The sequence below is a fragment of the Bos grunniens genome, chromosome 15 (assembly GCF_055505025.1).
Source record: "Bos grunniens cultivar Pamir isolate PY7600 chromosome 15, Bosgru_T2T1.0, whole genome shotgun sequence".
In the NCBI taxonomy this organism is placed as follows: Eukaryota; Metazoa; Chordata; class Mammalia; order Artiodactyla; family Bovidae; genus Bos; species Bos grunniens.
Window position 1 is genome coordinate 45712777 of NC_141179.1, and position 16931 is coordinate 45729707.

The following is a 16931-nucleotide window of genomic DNA, read 5'->3' on the forward strand; positions in this document are numbered from 1 at the left end:
ACTCCTTTTCCTCCTATTTGGAACCAGTCTGTTGTTCCATGTCCAGTTCTAACTGTTGCTTCCTGACCTGCAAATAGGTTTCTCAAAATGCAGGTCAGGTGGTCTGGTATTCCCATCTCTTTCAGAATTTTCCACAGTGGGCCTTAGGAAATATTAATATGAACAAAGCTAGTGAAGGTGAGAGAATTCCAGCTCAAATATTTAAAATCCTAAAAGATGATGCTGTGAAAGTGCTGTACTCAATATGCCAGCAAATCTGGAAAACTCAGCAGTGGCCACAGAATTGGAAAAGGTCAGTTTTCATTCCAATCCCAAAGAAAGGCAATGCCAAAGAATGTTCAAACTACCGCACAATTGCACTCATCTCACACACTAGCAAAGTAATGTTCAAAATTCTCCAAGCCAGGCTTCAATAGTATGTGAACCATGAACTTCCAAATGTTCAAGTTGGATTTAGAAAAGGCAGAGTAACAAGAGATCAAATTGCCAACATCTGCTGGATTATCGAAAAAGCAAGAGAACTCAAAAAAAAAAAACATCTACTTTTGCTTTATTGACTACACCAAGGCCTTTGACTGTGTGGATCACAGCAAACTGTGGAAAATTCTTCAAGAGATGGGAATACCAGACCACCTGACCTGCCTTCTGAGAAATCTGTATGCAGGTCAAGAAGCAACAGTTAGAACCGGACATGGAACAACAGACTGGTTCCAAATGGGGAAGGGAATACGTCAAGGCTGTATACTGCCACTCTGCTTATTTAACTTCTATGCAGAGTACATCATGTGAAATGCCGGGCTGGATGAAGCACAAGCTGGAATCAAGATTGATGGGAGAAATATCAATAACCTCAGATATGCAGATGACACCACCCTTAAGGCAGAAAGTGAAGAGGAACTAAGGGGCCTCTTGATGAAAGTGAAAGAGGAGAGTGAAAAAGTTGGCTTAAAACTCAACATTCAGAAACCTAGGATCATGGCATCCGGTCCCATCACTTCATGGCAAATAAGTGACAGACAAATGCAATGACATGACATGCATGACATGACAAGGCAAACAGTGACAGACTTTTTTTGGGGGGGGGCTCAAAAATCACTGCAGATGGTGACTGCAGCCATGAAATTAAAAGACACTTGCTCCTTGGAAGAAAAGCTATGACTCACCTAGATAGCATATTAAAAAGCAAAGACATTACTTTACCAACAAAGGTCAATCTAGTCAAAGCTATGGTTTTTCCAGTAGTCATGTATGGATGTGAGAGTTGGACTATAAAGAAGGCTGAGTGCTAAAGAATTGATGCTTTTGAACTTGGTGTTGGAGAAGACTCTTGAGAGTCCCTTGGACTGCAAGGAGATCCAACCAGTCAATCCTAAAGGAAACTAGTCCTGAATACTCGTTGGAAGGACTGATGCTGAAGCTGAAACTCCAATACTTTGGCCACCTGATGCAAAGAACTGACTCACTGGAAAAGATCCTGATGCTGGGAAAGATTGAAGGTGGGAGGAGAAATGGAAGACAGAGGATGAGATGGTTGGATGGCATCACCGATGGTGGACATGAGTTTATGTAGGCTCCAGGAGCTGGTGATGGACAAGAAAGCCTGGCATGCTACAGTTCATGTGGTTGCAAAGAGTTGGACACAACTGAGCAACTGAACTGAAATGCCTTACCAATATGATGATGTTTTTGTCATACCATCACATTCATGTCATTTGTGTCATCCACATGAATTGGCCATAGGTATACATATATCCCCTTCCTCTCAAACCTACTTCCATCTCCCTCCCCATCCTACCCACCAGGTTATCACAAAGCACCAGCTTTGGGTTCCCTGCATCTTACAATAAACTCCCACCGGCTATCTGTTTTACATATGGTAATGTATATGTTTCAATGCTCTTCTCTCAAATCATGAAAATTCTTAAAGAGATGGGAGTACCAGACCACCTTCATGTCTCCTGAGAAACCTGTATGTGAGTCAAGAAGCAACAGAAGAACTGGATATGGAACAACAGACTGGTTCAAAATTGGGAAAGAGTATGATAAAGCTTTATATTGTCACCCTGCTTATTTAACTTATATACACACATCATGTGAAATGCTGAGCTGGATAAATCACCACTTGGAATCAAGATTGCCAGGAGAAATATCAACAACCTCGAATATACAGATAATCAAACTCTAATGACACAAAACGAAGAGGAATTGAAGAGCGTCTTGATGATGGTGAAAGAGGAGAGTGCATTGATGTAGGTACTTTTGAGCAAAAAAAAAAATTAAGACTAATCACATATACACACAATCACTGGATAAAATGATTAAAAAAAACATTTGAACAAACCTATAAAAAGTTGAACCATAATTTGATAATTTCCCACAGTGAAAATACCAGGCCACATACTTTTACAAGTTAGCTCTAGCCAGTGTTCATGAAGTGAATGATTCTCATCTAATTCTTGTGTTCAGTATAGAAAAAGAGGGACTGTTCCAAACGGCTTCAGTAAGGATAGCTGCCAGTACAACTTATAGACCAGAATGTGAATGGTGACCCCTGTCACTAAACAATTTACAAAGGCAAATTACAAGCCTTCTCACTGATGAACTTACATGTCAAATCCTAAACAGAAATTTATAGACTAAACCTCACAGTGTATAAAAATGACCCTCTCCCTTGGATCTCCCACATTGCAGGCAGATTTTTTACTGTCTGAGCCACCAGGGAAGCCCTACATATCAAATCCTAAATACAAATTTACAAACCAAATCCCACAGTGTATTAAAAAGACCCTCTCCCTTGGGAAATGACAGATCAAGCAGACCCAAAATTAAAAACTATAGTGGTGATACAGCAAAAGACATATAAAGAACTATGTGCTAAACACTGGAGACGGTACATTGTGTTCAAGCACATATAAAGCCTTTTTTCAAAAATGACCATAGACTAGGCCATCCAGAAAGTCTCAGCAAAAATCAAGAATTGCTATTATGGGTACTATTCCAGTCTCCATATTTCTGTGGGAGGAGAGAATGGTTTCACCTATCTCCCCTCACTCAGCTTTTCCTCAACAGAGGAATACCCCTTCTGATGACAGAACTGAAAGATGGAATTCTCCCCTAGAGATGCCTGTCCCCATATGCAGGCATTATCTTCCAAGGAAGCTTTCTGAGACCAGCTCCACCCCCAGCAAGATGGAAGTTAGAAGTTTGGGATTACATTCAATTCAAGGAAGGGTGTAGGATGAGTGGATTCAAGATCTTGACTGTGGCTTCAGGTCAAGTTAAGGTTCCTAGTCAATTAAACTAATGATAAAGCTGATACTTTGATCTCTTTCTATCTGACTCCTTTGTTCCTTAAGCGGAACCAAATAAGCAGGGGAATAAATGGATGGCATTCTTTTTAAATTTTTTATTTAAGTATGGTTGATTTACAACATTTAAGGGATGTTCGTTATTACCTTTGTGGTAGAATAATGACCTTCCCAAAGATGTCCACATCCCACCCCTGGAAAGTATGGGTGTGTTTGTTACCTAATATAGCAGAAGGGACTCTAACATGTGATTAAGAATCATGAGATGGAGATACTATCCTGGATTTTTAATCATATGAGCTCTTAGAAAAGGGAAGCAGAAGAATAGGTCAGAGAGATGTGACATGAGGACTCGCCCTGCCACCGCTGGCTTTGAAGATGGAGGAAGGGGTTGTGAACCAAGGAAGGTGATGGTATTACAGCTACAATAGGGCAGGTCATGACAGACTAGTTGTACTCAGAAAAATCCCAAAGGACACCCTAAAATTAAAAAACACAAATACATATACTTTTTAAAGCAACTGAACTGAAGGAAATTTCCAGAGCTCAGTAGCTCAGGAGAAAAAGAGCATTTGAGCTGATGTTCCTGGCACACCTGGGCTTGAATGGGCCGCTTGAGGAGACAGGAGACAAAGTTTAGGGCCAGAGCAAAGGGAGAGGTCAAATGGGAGACCTTTGCATAAGGCCAGGAAGCAAAGGGCAATACCCTCAGCCTATTACCAGAAAAAATCACCCACTGGTCTTGGCCTTGATGCTGGAATATGAACACACATAAACAATTCTATGTTTTCAAACATTAAAAGAAGGGTAGGAGAAGTGAAGAAAGAGAAGTGCAGAAATAAAAAAATAAAATAGTTGATAAACAAATGAGACCTAGTCAACATAAGCTTTCACATAACAGAGGAAACCATCAACAAAAAGACAACCTAAAGAACAGGAGAATATATTTGCAAATGACACTGCTGAAACGGATTAATTTCCAAAATATACAAACAGCTTATGCAACTCAACAACAAAAAAGCAACAACCCATTCCAAAAAGGGCAAAAGACCTAGCCTTTTATCCATAAGACTTACAGATGGCCAACAGGCACATGAAAAGATGCACAATATCATCACTAATTATTAGAGAAATGCAGATCAAAACTACTTGAGATATCATCTCACAACTGTCAGAATGGCCATCATCCAAAAGTCAACAAATATAAATTCTGGAGAGGGTGTGGAGAAGAAAGAATCCTGCTGTGCTGTTAGTAGGAATGTAAATTGGTGGGGCCCTTGTGAAGAACAGCACGGAGAAACTAAAAATAGAGTTACCACATGATCCAGCAATCCTATTATTGGGCATATACCTGGAAAGGATGAAAACTGTAACTTGAAAAGATACAGGCACCCCAATGTTCACAGCAGCACTATCTGCAATAGCTAAGACATGGAAGCAACCTAAGTGTCCATCAACAGACGAAAGAATGGATAAAGAAGATTTTCTACACACACACACACACAGAATGGAATATCACTCAGTCACAGAAAAGAATGAAATAACGCCATTTACAGCAACGTGGATGGACTTAAAGATTATCACACTAAGTGAAGTTCAGAAGGAGAAAGACAAAAACCATATATCACTTAAATGTGGAATCTAAAATAATGATACAAATAAACTTATTTACAAAACAGAAACAGGCAATGTTCTAGTCAAAGTGACAAAGCAAGAATCAATAAATTCCAAAAAGGATCAGAAACCGCTTTAACCACTACAATTAAGTTAGTCAATTTTAAATACATAATATTATATATTATTGATTTGTTAAGCTGAACAGATAGATTCAAGTAAGAACAGAAAATGATAAAGAATATATATTCAAAGAAGTTAAATATGTACATATATAAAGCATAAATACATAATGTCTATATATATATAAGCATAGTTAGTTGTATGTGTCGATCTGGCTAGGTCACAATACTCAGATATTTAGTCAAATATTATTCTAGATGTTTCTGTGAAGATATGTTTTTCAGTAAGATTAACATTTAAATCAGTAGACTTTGACAAAGCAGACTGTCCTCCATAACATGGGTGGGCCTCACCCAGTTAGTGGAAGATCTTAATAGAAAAAAAAAAAAACTGACTTCTCTGGAAGAAGTGGAGATTTGCCAGCAGATGGTCTTTGGACTTGAACTGCAAAACTGGCTCTTTCCTGGCCTTCCAGGCTGCTGGCTTACCCTGCAGACTTTGAACTTGCCAACTTCCACATTCATGTGAGCCAATTCCTTAAAATAAATGTCTCTTTCTCTCTGTCTCTTGCTCTGTCTCTCTCCATATACCTACATACACACACACACCCTATTGGTTCTGTTTCTGTGAAGAACCTGAGCTAATACATATACACATTTATCTATTTATAGAATAAATAATATACACACCTACTATGGGGACTGATCAGCAAAAATAATTCTTTGAAAACAGTCATTACAAACAACTAATCTCAAAAATATACAAGCAACTCCTACAGCTCAACTCCAGAAAAATAAATGACCCAATCAAAAAATGGGCCAAAGAACTAAATAGACATTTCTCCAAAGAAGACATACAGATGGCTAACAAACACATGAAAAGAGGCTCAACATCACTCATTATCAGAGAAATGCAAATCAAAACCACTATGAGGTACCATTTCACGCCAGCCAGAATGGCTGCTATCCAAAAGTCTACAAGCAATAAATGCTGGAGAGGGTGTGGAGAAAAGGGAACCCTCTTACACTGTTGGTGCGAATGCAAACTAGTACAGCCACTATGGAGAACAGTGTGGAGATTCCTTAAAAAACTGGAAATAGAACTGCCTTATGATCCAGCAATCCCACTGCTGGGCATACACACTGAGGAAACCAGAAGGGAAAGAGACACGTGTACCCCAATGTTCATCGCAGTACTGTTTATAATAGCCAGGACATGGAAGCAACCTAGATGTCCATCAGCAGATGAATGGATAAGAAAGCAGTGGTATATATACACAATGGAGTATTACTCAGCCATTAAAAAGAATACATTTGAATCAGTTCTAATGAGGTGGATGAAACTGGAGCCTATTATACAGAGTGAAGTAAGCCAGAAAGAAAAATACCAATACAGTATACTAACACATATATATGGAATTTAGAAAGATGGTAACAATAACCCTGTATACGAGACAGCAAAAGAGACACTGATGTATAGAACAGTCTTTTGGACTCTGTGGGAGAGGGAGAGGGTGAGATGATTTGGGAGAATGGCATTGAAATATGTATACTATCATATATGAAACGAGTCTCCAGTCCAGGTTCGATGCACAATACTGGATGCTTGGGGCTGGTGCACTGGGATGACCCAGAGGGATGGTATGGGGAGGGAGGAGGGAGGAGGGTTCAGGATGGGGAACACGTGTATGCCTGTGGCGGATACATTTCGATATATGGCAGAACCAATACAATATTGTAAAGTTTAAAAAAAAAAAAAAACTATTAGATAACTTAAAAAAAAAAACAGTCATTAAAAAATACTCTCTGGGAAGACTGATCAAAAAATAAAGAGAAGGCAAACAAATAAGCAATACTAGGAATAAATACAGATATAACAAGTGTAGCAGATCTTAAAAAGATAAAACACAATAAGCAACCATATGCTAACAAAATGGAAAATACTGGTAAAATAAACAAATATCTAGAAAAATACAGCATGTCAGAACTCAATAGAGAAAAAAATTAAACCCTGACTATCCCTAACCATTAAGAAAAGACATGAGGAAATACAAGGTCCAGATGGTTTTGCAGGTCAGTTCCTATAATTTAAACTATAAGCAAATATTTAATGAACAAATGATAATTCCAAATTTACTCACACACTTTAAGAGAATAGAAAAGGAGGCTGGAGATGTGGGCTCTGCCAGCAAGGGTAAAAAACAGAATGTAGCTGTTCAACAGGGCTCCCGGCCCCACTGTGGGCCATCTCAACCTCTTTACGCAAAGGGCAGCCTTTTGCGTGTGTCAGCCCGCTAGACACCTCCAAAATTCTGCCGACTCTCCTTGGGTCAGTGTCAAAGTAGAGGACTCTCAACTTGAGTCCTGACTGGAAAACAGGTGGCTTTGTTACTGATGACCACTCCACACTGATTGGCCTTGGAGAGGCTGGAGATAAGGCCAACTAACTGTTCAGAGTGTGGGTGCATCATCAGCCTTGAATGCCACAGCTAAAGTCATTCATGGGCCCACATGAATAATTCCAGTCTTGATGAGAACTTTCTCTGCCCTCACACAATCTTGAAAACAAACAAAAAAACCCAAAAATGGACACTAATCAGAGTTGGCAGAGGGATTTCGCTGGTCTAGTGGTTAAGACTTCTTCCAGTGCAAGGGGTACAGTTTCCAGTCCTGGGGAGCTGAGACCTCACATGCCTTGAGGCCAAAAACCCAAAACGCAAAACAGAAGCAATATTGTAACAAATTCAATAATACTTTAAAAAAAGAAAAAGGTCCATATCAAAAAAAAAATCTTTAAAAAAGAAACAGTTGGAAGAAAGGCCCAGACAGAGCAACCTCTTTGTTCAACTGTCATTAAACAGATTCCTTTTAACTGTTCTCCATCGATGGGTATAGCTTGTAGATAACCCCATGAGTAACCTCCCGCACAGTGAAGAGAAATAAGTGGCCCTCTGTGTCCTGACCAGGGGTTCTCTGGTCATACACACACACACACAGCCTCCTGGAGCAGCCGCTGACCCCATTAGCCCACAGATGAAGCCCTACACAAAATTAGTGTATGTGGTTGTTGCTCAGGGTCATCCACAGGGATGCAATTAAGCAGCATAGCGTTCAATTTCAATCATCAACACTGTAATTCAATTATGGTATTATTTGTAGGCTGAATCACAGGGACTAATCAAGAGGAAGACCAGATCAAAGGTTAACATCTTACTGGAACTTATAATACTGGTCTTTTGTATTAGAAACAACTCATTTGGACAAAGGTTCTGGGTTTTCTAAGTCACCTTGTCCTAACTTTCTGGTATAAAATTCTTGGGTCCTAATTAAATACAATCACATTCGGGATACACCCCTTCAGATTTCAAGAATTCAGCTGTTTTCACTTCATGTTTCTGCTTCATTTCCTACTTCTGCTTAGAAGGCATTTCTTTGTCTCATGTCTCCAGAGCAGACGAATGCCTGCCGATGATGGGGGTCACCATGCTTGCCTCTGCAGGGGCGTATTGGGCACTTGTGTATCAAGATGTCCTCTGAGTTCTCCTGGCCTGGTTGCTTCTGCAAGTGATTATCTCTTGCACCATCTGTACTGTTTACATTGGTCACAAGAAGAGGGCACTTTTTTTTTTGCATTAAAGGCTTAATTATATACACATTGATATCACATGCCCTAAGTATACTCTTCTGGAAACTCTTTTGGAAAGAGTTTTGGAAAGTGAAGAGTAGCCTGTCATACTGTACAGTAATTAATAAGGGGAAGTTCTGGTTATACAGTGTTATAATCATTAATAATCATTACTGAAGGAAATTGTGTCCATTTGAGTAGGAATCCATTTGTTTCTACATGTTGCTGCTGCTAAGTCACTTCAGTCGTGTCAGACTCTGTGCGACCCCATAGATGGAAGCCCACGAGGCTCCCCCATCTCTGGGATTCTCCAGGCAAGAACACTGGAGTGGGTTGCCATTTCCTTCTCCAATGCATGAAAGTGAAAAGTGAAGATGCTCAGTCGTGTCCAATTCTTAGTGACCCCATGGACTGCAACCTACCAGGCTCTTCCGTCCATGGGATTTTCCAGGCAAGAGTACTAGAGTGGGGTGCCATTGCCTTCTAGAGTTACACTATTACAATCATTGATCATATATCAAACTATACATTTGATCAACTGCTTCAAGTCTAGTCATCATTTCCGTTGAAGGCTCAGTCATATACTTGGTAATACAAGAAATAATAATCTTGTGAAACAAGCAAAATACAAATGGTATAGTTAATAACACTAGTGGAATTAAAAGTAAATATTTTAGCCATGAGCCTCCCACACCAGTTTTTTTTTAAAGATTGTCAAGACTAGGGAATGGGTCACTTACAGCAGAAATCTGATTTTTCATGTGGTTCAAATGTGTTACGGTAAAGGATTTATCAGGTACAAAAATACAGCATTGAGTTTGAATTACAGCACAGATATCTCCCTGAGATGCTGTAAGGTGTCAAGGGTCCTGCAGTTGTGTAGCACTGCCTTTCTCATCATAGAGATCTCAGAATTCAATAGGCTAATAGCCCACATAAATGCTTGCTATTTAGGGCACGCAGGAAGCCCATAAAAACTTCTTCACTAAGACAAGCATAACTGTGTTTTCATAAAGTGAGAGGATGCAGTGGTTTGAGTCCTTTACCAGCTAGAAGTAGTACTTGACACCCTTCGACTTCAAATTAGTGAGAGAATAGAAATAAAGAAAGGACAATATAAATGTTCGCACACAGATACAACCCCTACAGAATCTGTGACTCATGATGTTGGTGCCACAGTCTTCAGCTTCCTTCTAGCTGCTCTATGCTCAAGCAAACAAGCTCTTACTTGGAAGTTGAATGTAGAAGGGAAGAGAGCAAAGCCAGTGTGACCAACAGACTGGGGACAAGGACAGGACTGGACCCTCCTCCTAGTGAACTCCCTAGACAGTCCTGCAGAACCCCAGGGGCTCTGCTGCACATCACCATGAGATGAACCCAGGAGTGAAATGAGCCAGGAAGACATCTGGATCTCAGATAGCCTGGACTCAAATCTTAGTTCCGTCATTTACCAGCACTATAGCTCGGGTGGCAAAAATAATGTCAATAGTCATATCAACAAAACCAAGGTAATTTAGAGCTGGTGAGCACTTACTAGGTAACAGGCACTATTCTAAGTGCCTTCTTTACCTTAATTTAATCCTCCCAATAACATGAGATGGCACTGTTATTACCAATGTCTATACACTATGAGGAAACTGAGGCTCAAGGGGATCAAGCAATTTGCGCAAAGACTCCACAGCCAGTAATAAGTGGCTGAGCTGGGATTCAAACTCCAACAGTCTAACTGCAGTTTACATTAATAACCACAAAAATCCCTAAGCTCTTTGGCCCAGTCAACTTGAAAATGAGGATGGCTTTAATAATCTTGAGGAAAAGTATCCCATACAAAAGCATTCAGTAATTATTATTCTTTTCATCGCAAATGGCATAGAACATATGCCCTCCAGATACTCGCTAATAACCTCAGTGTTGAATTATCTGCCAAATAGCTCCTGTCAAATGTCTGGGTGAGCCAATTACTGCTTAAGAGATGGCTCACAGGACATGCTAACCACAGAGTCTTCAAAAAAAAAAAAAAAAATTAGTGATTTATTATTCCACAAGAATGAGCCAAAGACACAAGAGAGAAAATAATCAATGAAGTTCAGCGTGCAGACAGACAGGGGATAGGTACAGAAACCAGTAACTGCCACCTAATAAATGAAAAGGGGAGCTTATTCACAGAAGTAAATCAAATACACATGGGACCCAAACATCTATTAAGCACATGTTCTGTGTTACCCTGGAGATGCACCAGCAAAGCCTCTGCTGCCACAGAGCTTACATCCTGGTGCAGGAGGCAGATAATAAACAGATGAATATGAACCTAATGGGTCAGATGGTAGTAAGTTCTATAAAGAAATAAAAACAGGATGCGAGGATGGGGGGAGGGATGTAGGGACACTACATGAGAGAGTGTCAGGGAAGGCCTCTGCATGGTGACATTTCAGCAGAGACCCGACCTCAGTGTACTTGGAGAACATTCCAGCAGAGGGACAGCAAGCACATAGGCCCTGAGACAGCCTATGCTAAAGCAAGACAAGCAGATGGGAGGTGTGGGAGGTGCAGCCACACAGGCAGCCAAAGGCCAAGCACATACAGCACTGCTGCTTATAATGGGGACTTCAGATGCTTATCCTGAAATGCGAAGCCACTGAAGAGTCGTGGGGAGAGTGGTGTGATCTGATTCCTCCACTGCTCTGTGGAAGACAAGGCGGCCAGAGCAGAGCAGAGCAGAGCCCACTCAGAGACTCTGCGTTAATCTTGTAGACCCCAGGCGAGCCTAAGAGGCATGCACAAGCCTTAGCTAGACAATGAAAACCACAGCATGCAAATGGGTGAAATAAGGACCTGAATACATGAGAACTCAATTTATCAAGAGCTGACACTTTATCAGTTCAGTCGCTCAGTTGGGTCCGACTCTTTGCGACCCCATGAATCGCAGCACGCCAGGCCTCCCTGTCCATCACCAACCCCCGGAGTTCACTCAAACTCATGTCCATCGAGTCGGTGATGCCATCCAGTGCTTGCTATATGGCAGGCTCTGTGTTAAGCCCTTACATGTATAAGCACAGCAACCTTCTTAGGTGGGTTCTATTATTATACCCATTTTAAATATGAGGAAGCTGAAGAACATATCATGCAGGTAACTTGATGCACAGCTAGGTTCTGAAACAAGCAGTCTGGCTACAGGTGTTCCTCCAACCAAAGAACTCCTTGGAATGTTTTAGACCATCTCTCAGCAAAACTCTTGTATCTGTTCCAGAGACGCCCAGGGAGCCCTTCCAGAAGGAGTCTGCCAGGGTGGAGGCCTAAGGAAACAGAAGGAGGGAGCACGCAATGCTGGAAGGGAACAGGAGGGGAGTCCCTGGTTCTGCTCCAGGAACCACACCCACCGCAGGTCCCTGACCAAGCCAAGGCCCCAAGTATTCAGACCCACAGTCCTCACTCACAGACGGAGGGGACCGTGCCAGACGCTTTGTCATTTCAGGGGTGTCTGCGTGGGGAACTTCAGAGGCAGGAGGAAGTGACCCCACACAGGCTGCCTTCTTTAGGAGGTGTCCCACTCACCTGTCCCAGCTGTCTAAGAGCTCCGCCTGCTCCAGGGGCTCTCACAGTCTCCTTCTTGCCCCTGGGCTGGGGGCTCGGCAGTGCTGACCACCTGAGCTAGTCTGATTCTGTGACTATAATCTCGATGCACAGGAGACCCTGGAAACTTCCGGGGGAGACTCTCTGAAAAGACTGCCAGGAAACCCACACTGTTGTTTATCTCCTCTCAATAGGGCTTCCGGGACCCTAACCTGGAGCAAGACATCCCAATCTCCGGAGTCTCTGAAAACCCGGATGTTGGTCGGCCTCCTGAGGACCCTTTCTGTTCACTGAGAAATTAAGAGCCTGACAGATGACAGCTGGAACACGTCATCTGTGCACCACAACATGCAGAAGTTTCAAGGCATGGAATACCTACCTCCTCTGCCCCAGGCGCAAACACCCAGGACCCCCAGTGCCTCGGGTGTCTCTCTGCAGGATGGAAGGACAGACACAGGGCAATGTCAGGTGCCCTGTGCATGCCCTGGGTTCTAGTCACACTCAGCCCAAACATGACTCCTGCAGCCATAGCTCCACACAAGGAGCAAAGTCCCAGAGAAATGCCCAGTCGGCAAATAAGGTCACTGACTTGTATCAAGTAAGGACAGAAAGAAGGCCTGTGACCTGCAGAGAAAAATTTCCAATGACAGGCTCGTTCCAATCAGTACGGGCTTCAGTTGTCCCCCAACAAGGAGTTAATCAGCCCAAACAGCCCATGGCAGTCCTTTCCAATTAAACAGCTTTGCTGGATCTTTTCAAGAGAATGTTCCTAACTGGTTCATACAAACATGAAGCCAAAGAGTTGCAATAATATGGCATAAAGAACATTCTTCAGGTGATTAAGTGAATCAATACAAAACCACTTCCTGACAGACATACTGGAGACCAGCCAGGGAAGGGAAACGACACTGGTGTTAGAGGGCAAAGTCTGCAATATTGCAAGTTTCAGCTTGACTGAAACCATGCCGTACTGTGAAAACTTCATGATAAAATCAGTGCCACTGCACCTGTTGCAGCCAGGATCCAAAGTGGGACAGTTATTCACGTGCTAATATACGGCACAGCCGCAGTCTCAGCAGAGACCTGGACCCTTACCAGCTATCAAAGAGTCTGAGTTTGCACTGTTGAAAGACAGCGCAAAAGAAATCCAACAGGGGCCTTGTCTCTGCACCCAAAAGAGAAGTCCAGTGAGAGGAAAATGGTTTCTCAGTGCGGAGGTCGCCAGGACCCCTGAGCATACCTGCGATGATTCCGTCCATCTGCTCCAGGGCAGCTTCTAGCACGTGACTGGCGTCAGAAGCCATGAGTCCTTTTCTCTCCTTTGTCTCCTTCTACTGAAGATTCAAACACAGCACAAAGGAAAAATTAGAGTATTTCATGTTACATACCCAAGACCACTGAGCCCTCTCATTCCACCATGGTAACTGCACTCTCATAGGAATCTGAGTAGCCCACAGTGGGTTTCTGCCACCTTCCAGCATGGGTACTCCATGAATCTTTAGCAGGTGATCCCACTTGTTTCTGTCACGAAAAGCCACTGGGGCTCTCCAGGGTCACCTGTGGCAGCGAGGTGGCGATTACCACTGCCACCATCATCACAGTCCCAGCTCCAGAAGCTGCAGCCACCCCGGGGAAGGCTCGAGGCTCCCCTAGGGCTGCAGATCGCACACAGCTAGCGAGGACTCCATCGGGACGTGCCCTGCAGCCCTGGGTCACAGCAGGCATTTGTGGTCTTATACCTACATCTGTCCCACTACTGAGGTGCTCTCCTAGGGCAGGTATGATCCAGGCTGAGAGGCCTCAGCTCCCACTTTCACTTCTCACGTGGGCCAGTGGGCCCCGTCTAGGAAGGTTTCAGGCACACTGTTGGGGGAGAGCACAGTCCCTTACCATTTTAGTCCTTCCTACTCCACCCAGGACCATTCAAGGCGCAGAATCCCATCTTCTCAGCACGGAAGAATTTCTCCAAAAATACACTGTCTAGCCATTTCCCTGATGCTGGGCCTCCCTTCTAATGAGAGAGGTGGCAATTGGTTCCATCTCCACACAACTCTGCCTCTCAGCAAGGTCTTTAAGCTAGACTGTCTTCCTGCAGCCTCGTCTCATTTTTCTTACTTCCCACCCTCTCCCTGGGTGTCAGGCAGAGACTTACAAGAGCAGTTGTAATTCTGAGATTTAATTCGCATCTGTAAACTGGAGGCAGGTGCTATTGTTTGTCTGCTCATTCAGCAGAGCCCACATGTGTGCCCAATGGGCATAAGTGCTGTGGAGAACAGAGGCAGGGCTCCCAGATCCAAGGGTGGATAGAGCAGGTCAGGCAACAGGAGATCTGTTGCTCCTTTCCCCCACAGAGTTACATCTTCAGAGTGAAGAGAGGAACGTGAGCAACCATAGGCAAGTGGTTTGGAGAGGGTGTGGATAAGGATGTCCAGACCACAAAGAACCATGCTGAATGGCACCAGGCAGAAACAGTCAAATACTCTGGGTTCAAAGCTGGCTCTGCCATTTCCTGTGTGATCTCTGAACCTCAGTATCCTTTTCTGTAAAGTGGGGAGGATGACAGTACCAAACTCATAGAGCTGATGTCACAGTTAAATGAGTAATTAACATTTCATTAAAAATGCAGGCCTTCCATGTAGTAAGGGCTCAATAAACATTGAGCCACCAGGGAAGTTCCAATAAACAGCCATTTTTAAATGACATATTTGTGCCAGGATAGTTCACAGGATGAGGGACTTTAAAGTGGGTCAGGTTTAGGGAGGGGGAACCTAGGTATGTCCAAGAGGCTGGCCCTGTGGGGGAGGTAGGCACAGCAAAGCAAGGTAAGCAAGTTGGAGGGGGTAGGGGGAGGGCTCTGAGTCACAGGGGCAAAGGCCAAAAAGGGACAGAAATGCAAGAACCAGGGTGCAGTCAGCTCAGGGGAGTGAGAATGGGGGCTCGTGGAGGAGGTGGGAGCCTCCCTGGCACCTTGGGGCCGTGGCAGGAGCCAGGCAGGCTGCAGCAAGGAGCAGCCAGGTGGCTCAGAGCACACACGAGTGTAGGTCTCAGGGTCTGAGTGGAAGTGAGGCTGGGGGGTGGGGGTTGGAGAAGAGGCAGCAGGAAAAGGAAGGAAAGAAGAGGGCCAGTTTCAGCTCCTTCACCTGCTTAGCCATACAGACAGTACATGAGTGAAACCCATCCTACCCTCCAAGGCCTCCCCAACAACTCCCAGGAAGAAATCCAAAGTCCACACCATGACCTGCAGAAGCAGCTCGGCAGTATCTGCCCGGGACAACCCCACAAGGCCTGCCCCTCTGACCTCCCTGCTTTGGCAGCCTCAGGCCCTGTCCACTCCCCCAGCACTCCGAGCCCCTCTGCCTCCCCTGAAACTGCACCTACCATTCCTCTGCCCTGAGATCACCTTCCCGGGTCTCTGCACGGCTGATCCAGCCTCATCCTTCAGGCCTCAGCTCTGAAGTCTCTTCTCAGAGACGCCTTCCTTGCACACCTGCATCTGAAGCAGCCCCTTGGCAGCACAGCAGTTCCAAAGTGTCTTGTCCATCTATGCTTCCTCGCTGACTGGCCTTGCAAACCCTCTGCCTGGAAGCTGGCGACCCTGTCTGCTTTGTTCACCGCTGTGTGCCCAGCAGAGTGACTGGCCCAAGGAAACTTAAGAGTAAATAGTTGTGAATAAATGATAGAGCTGTATGGCCAACACTGCTTAAACCCTGCTGTGCTGGGAACTGGTGTGGAGGGGATGAATCAGACCTCAACCCTATTCCCTCAGACCACGCAGTGTAGTGGAGAAGACAGAATTAGGAATAATTAGGATGCAATGTGAGGTATGCTGATAGAGGCTGGCATGTAGTTTCCCTGGCCCATAAGGGCTGAGGAGGAACTTTCTCAGCAGATAAGGGTGATTCCAGGCAGAGAGGGGCAGTGTGTGAAAGGGAAGGAAGCGTGTAAAGACAAGATGTAGGTGGCAAACGTCAAAACGGTCGGCGAGATTATACAGGAGCACCCAGCTGCTCACTGTGAGTCAAAGCCCTCCACGGGATTTACGTAAGCGTGACTCGGGCAATTCAACAAGAGCAGCTTGGGAATCACACCCACAGCATCAGGGATCTGGATGCGTGCTGGGCAGCTCAAGTGGCCTCAGGTGTAAACTTGATAGAGATTTTTTTAAGAGAAGGACCTTGTATTTCAGTAGACTGGCTCCACTGGGGGTCTTAGTCCTGGGGTGCAAGGTGAGAGGTCAGTTAGAAAGTGCCGAGCCCTTTAGGACACCTGCAACAGAAGGGCCATAAAAACGACCCACAGGCCCTCTGCCTAAGGATGAGTGTGTACTTGGCAGACGGCAAGTTGGGTGGACCCGTGGGAGCTGGCAACAAGTGAAACATGAGTCAAAGGTGTATCATCTTTACAGTCCAGAACCTGGGCCAGTAAGACTGGGAGTGCTCAGGAGCCGGAACCTGCTTTGGGCAACTGATGAGCTCAGTCCTGGGTCTAAGGTGATGGCAGGATGCAGGGAGAACAGGCTCTGCCAGCCCCTGTGAGGAGTTAGTGGTGTGAGGTACCGGGGGAACCGCTGAAGGGCCAAACACACCACAGGAGTGACGTCTCCAGGCCCATCTGTGAACACGGACACTCTGATTGAACAGGGAAGCCATGATTCCGTTTGCCAACCATTCCCTTTCTGGCAGCCTCAGCCAT

At 44.3% G+C, this 16931-nt stretch overlaps 1 protein-coding gene across 25 annotated transcripts in view; it reads right to left on the reverse strand.

Moving 5' to 3' along the window:
- PPFIBP2 (PPFIB scaffold protein 2) overlaps window positions 1-16931 on the reverse strand; it is a 159386-nt gene that overhangs the window by 112461 nt on the left and 29994 nt on the right. For 14 of the 25 annotated variants that reach the window (XM_086340282.1, XM_086340261.1, XM_086340258.1 and 11 more), the window contains exon 2: window positions 13480-13570. In XM_086340282.1, the coding sequence (XP_086196408.1) occupies window positions 13480-13570 (91 nt within the window). Of the gene's footprint in view, window positions 1-13479; window positions 13574-16931 lie in introns of all 25 variants that reach the window. The other 11 variants (XM_086340260.1, XM_086340257.1, XM_086340253.1 and 8 more) reach the window with 1 other exon arrangement.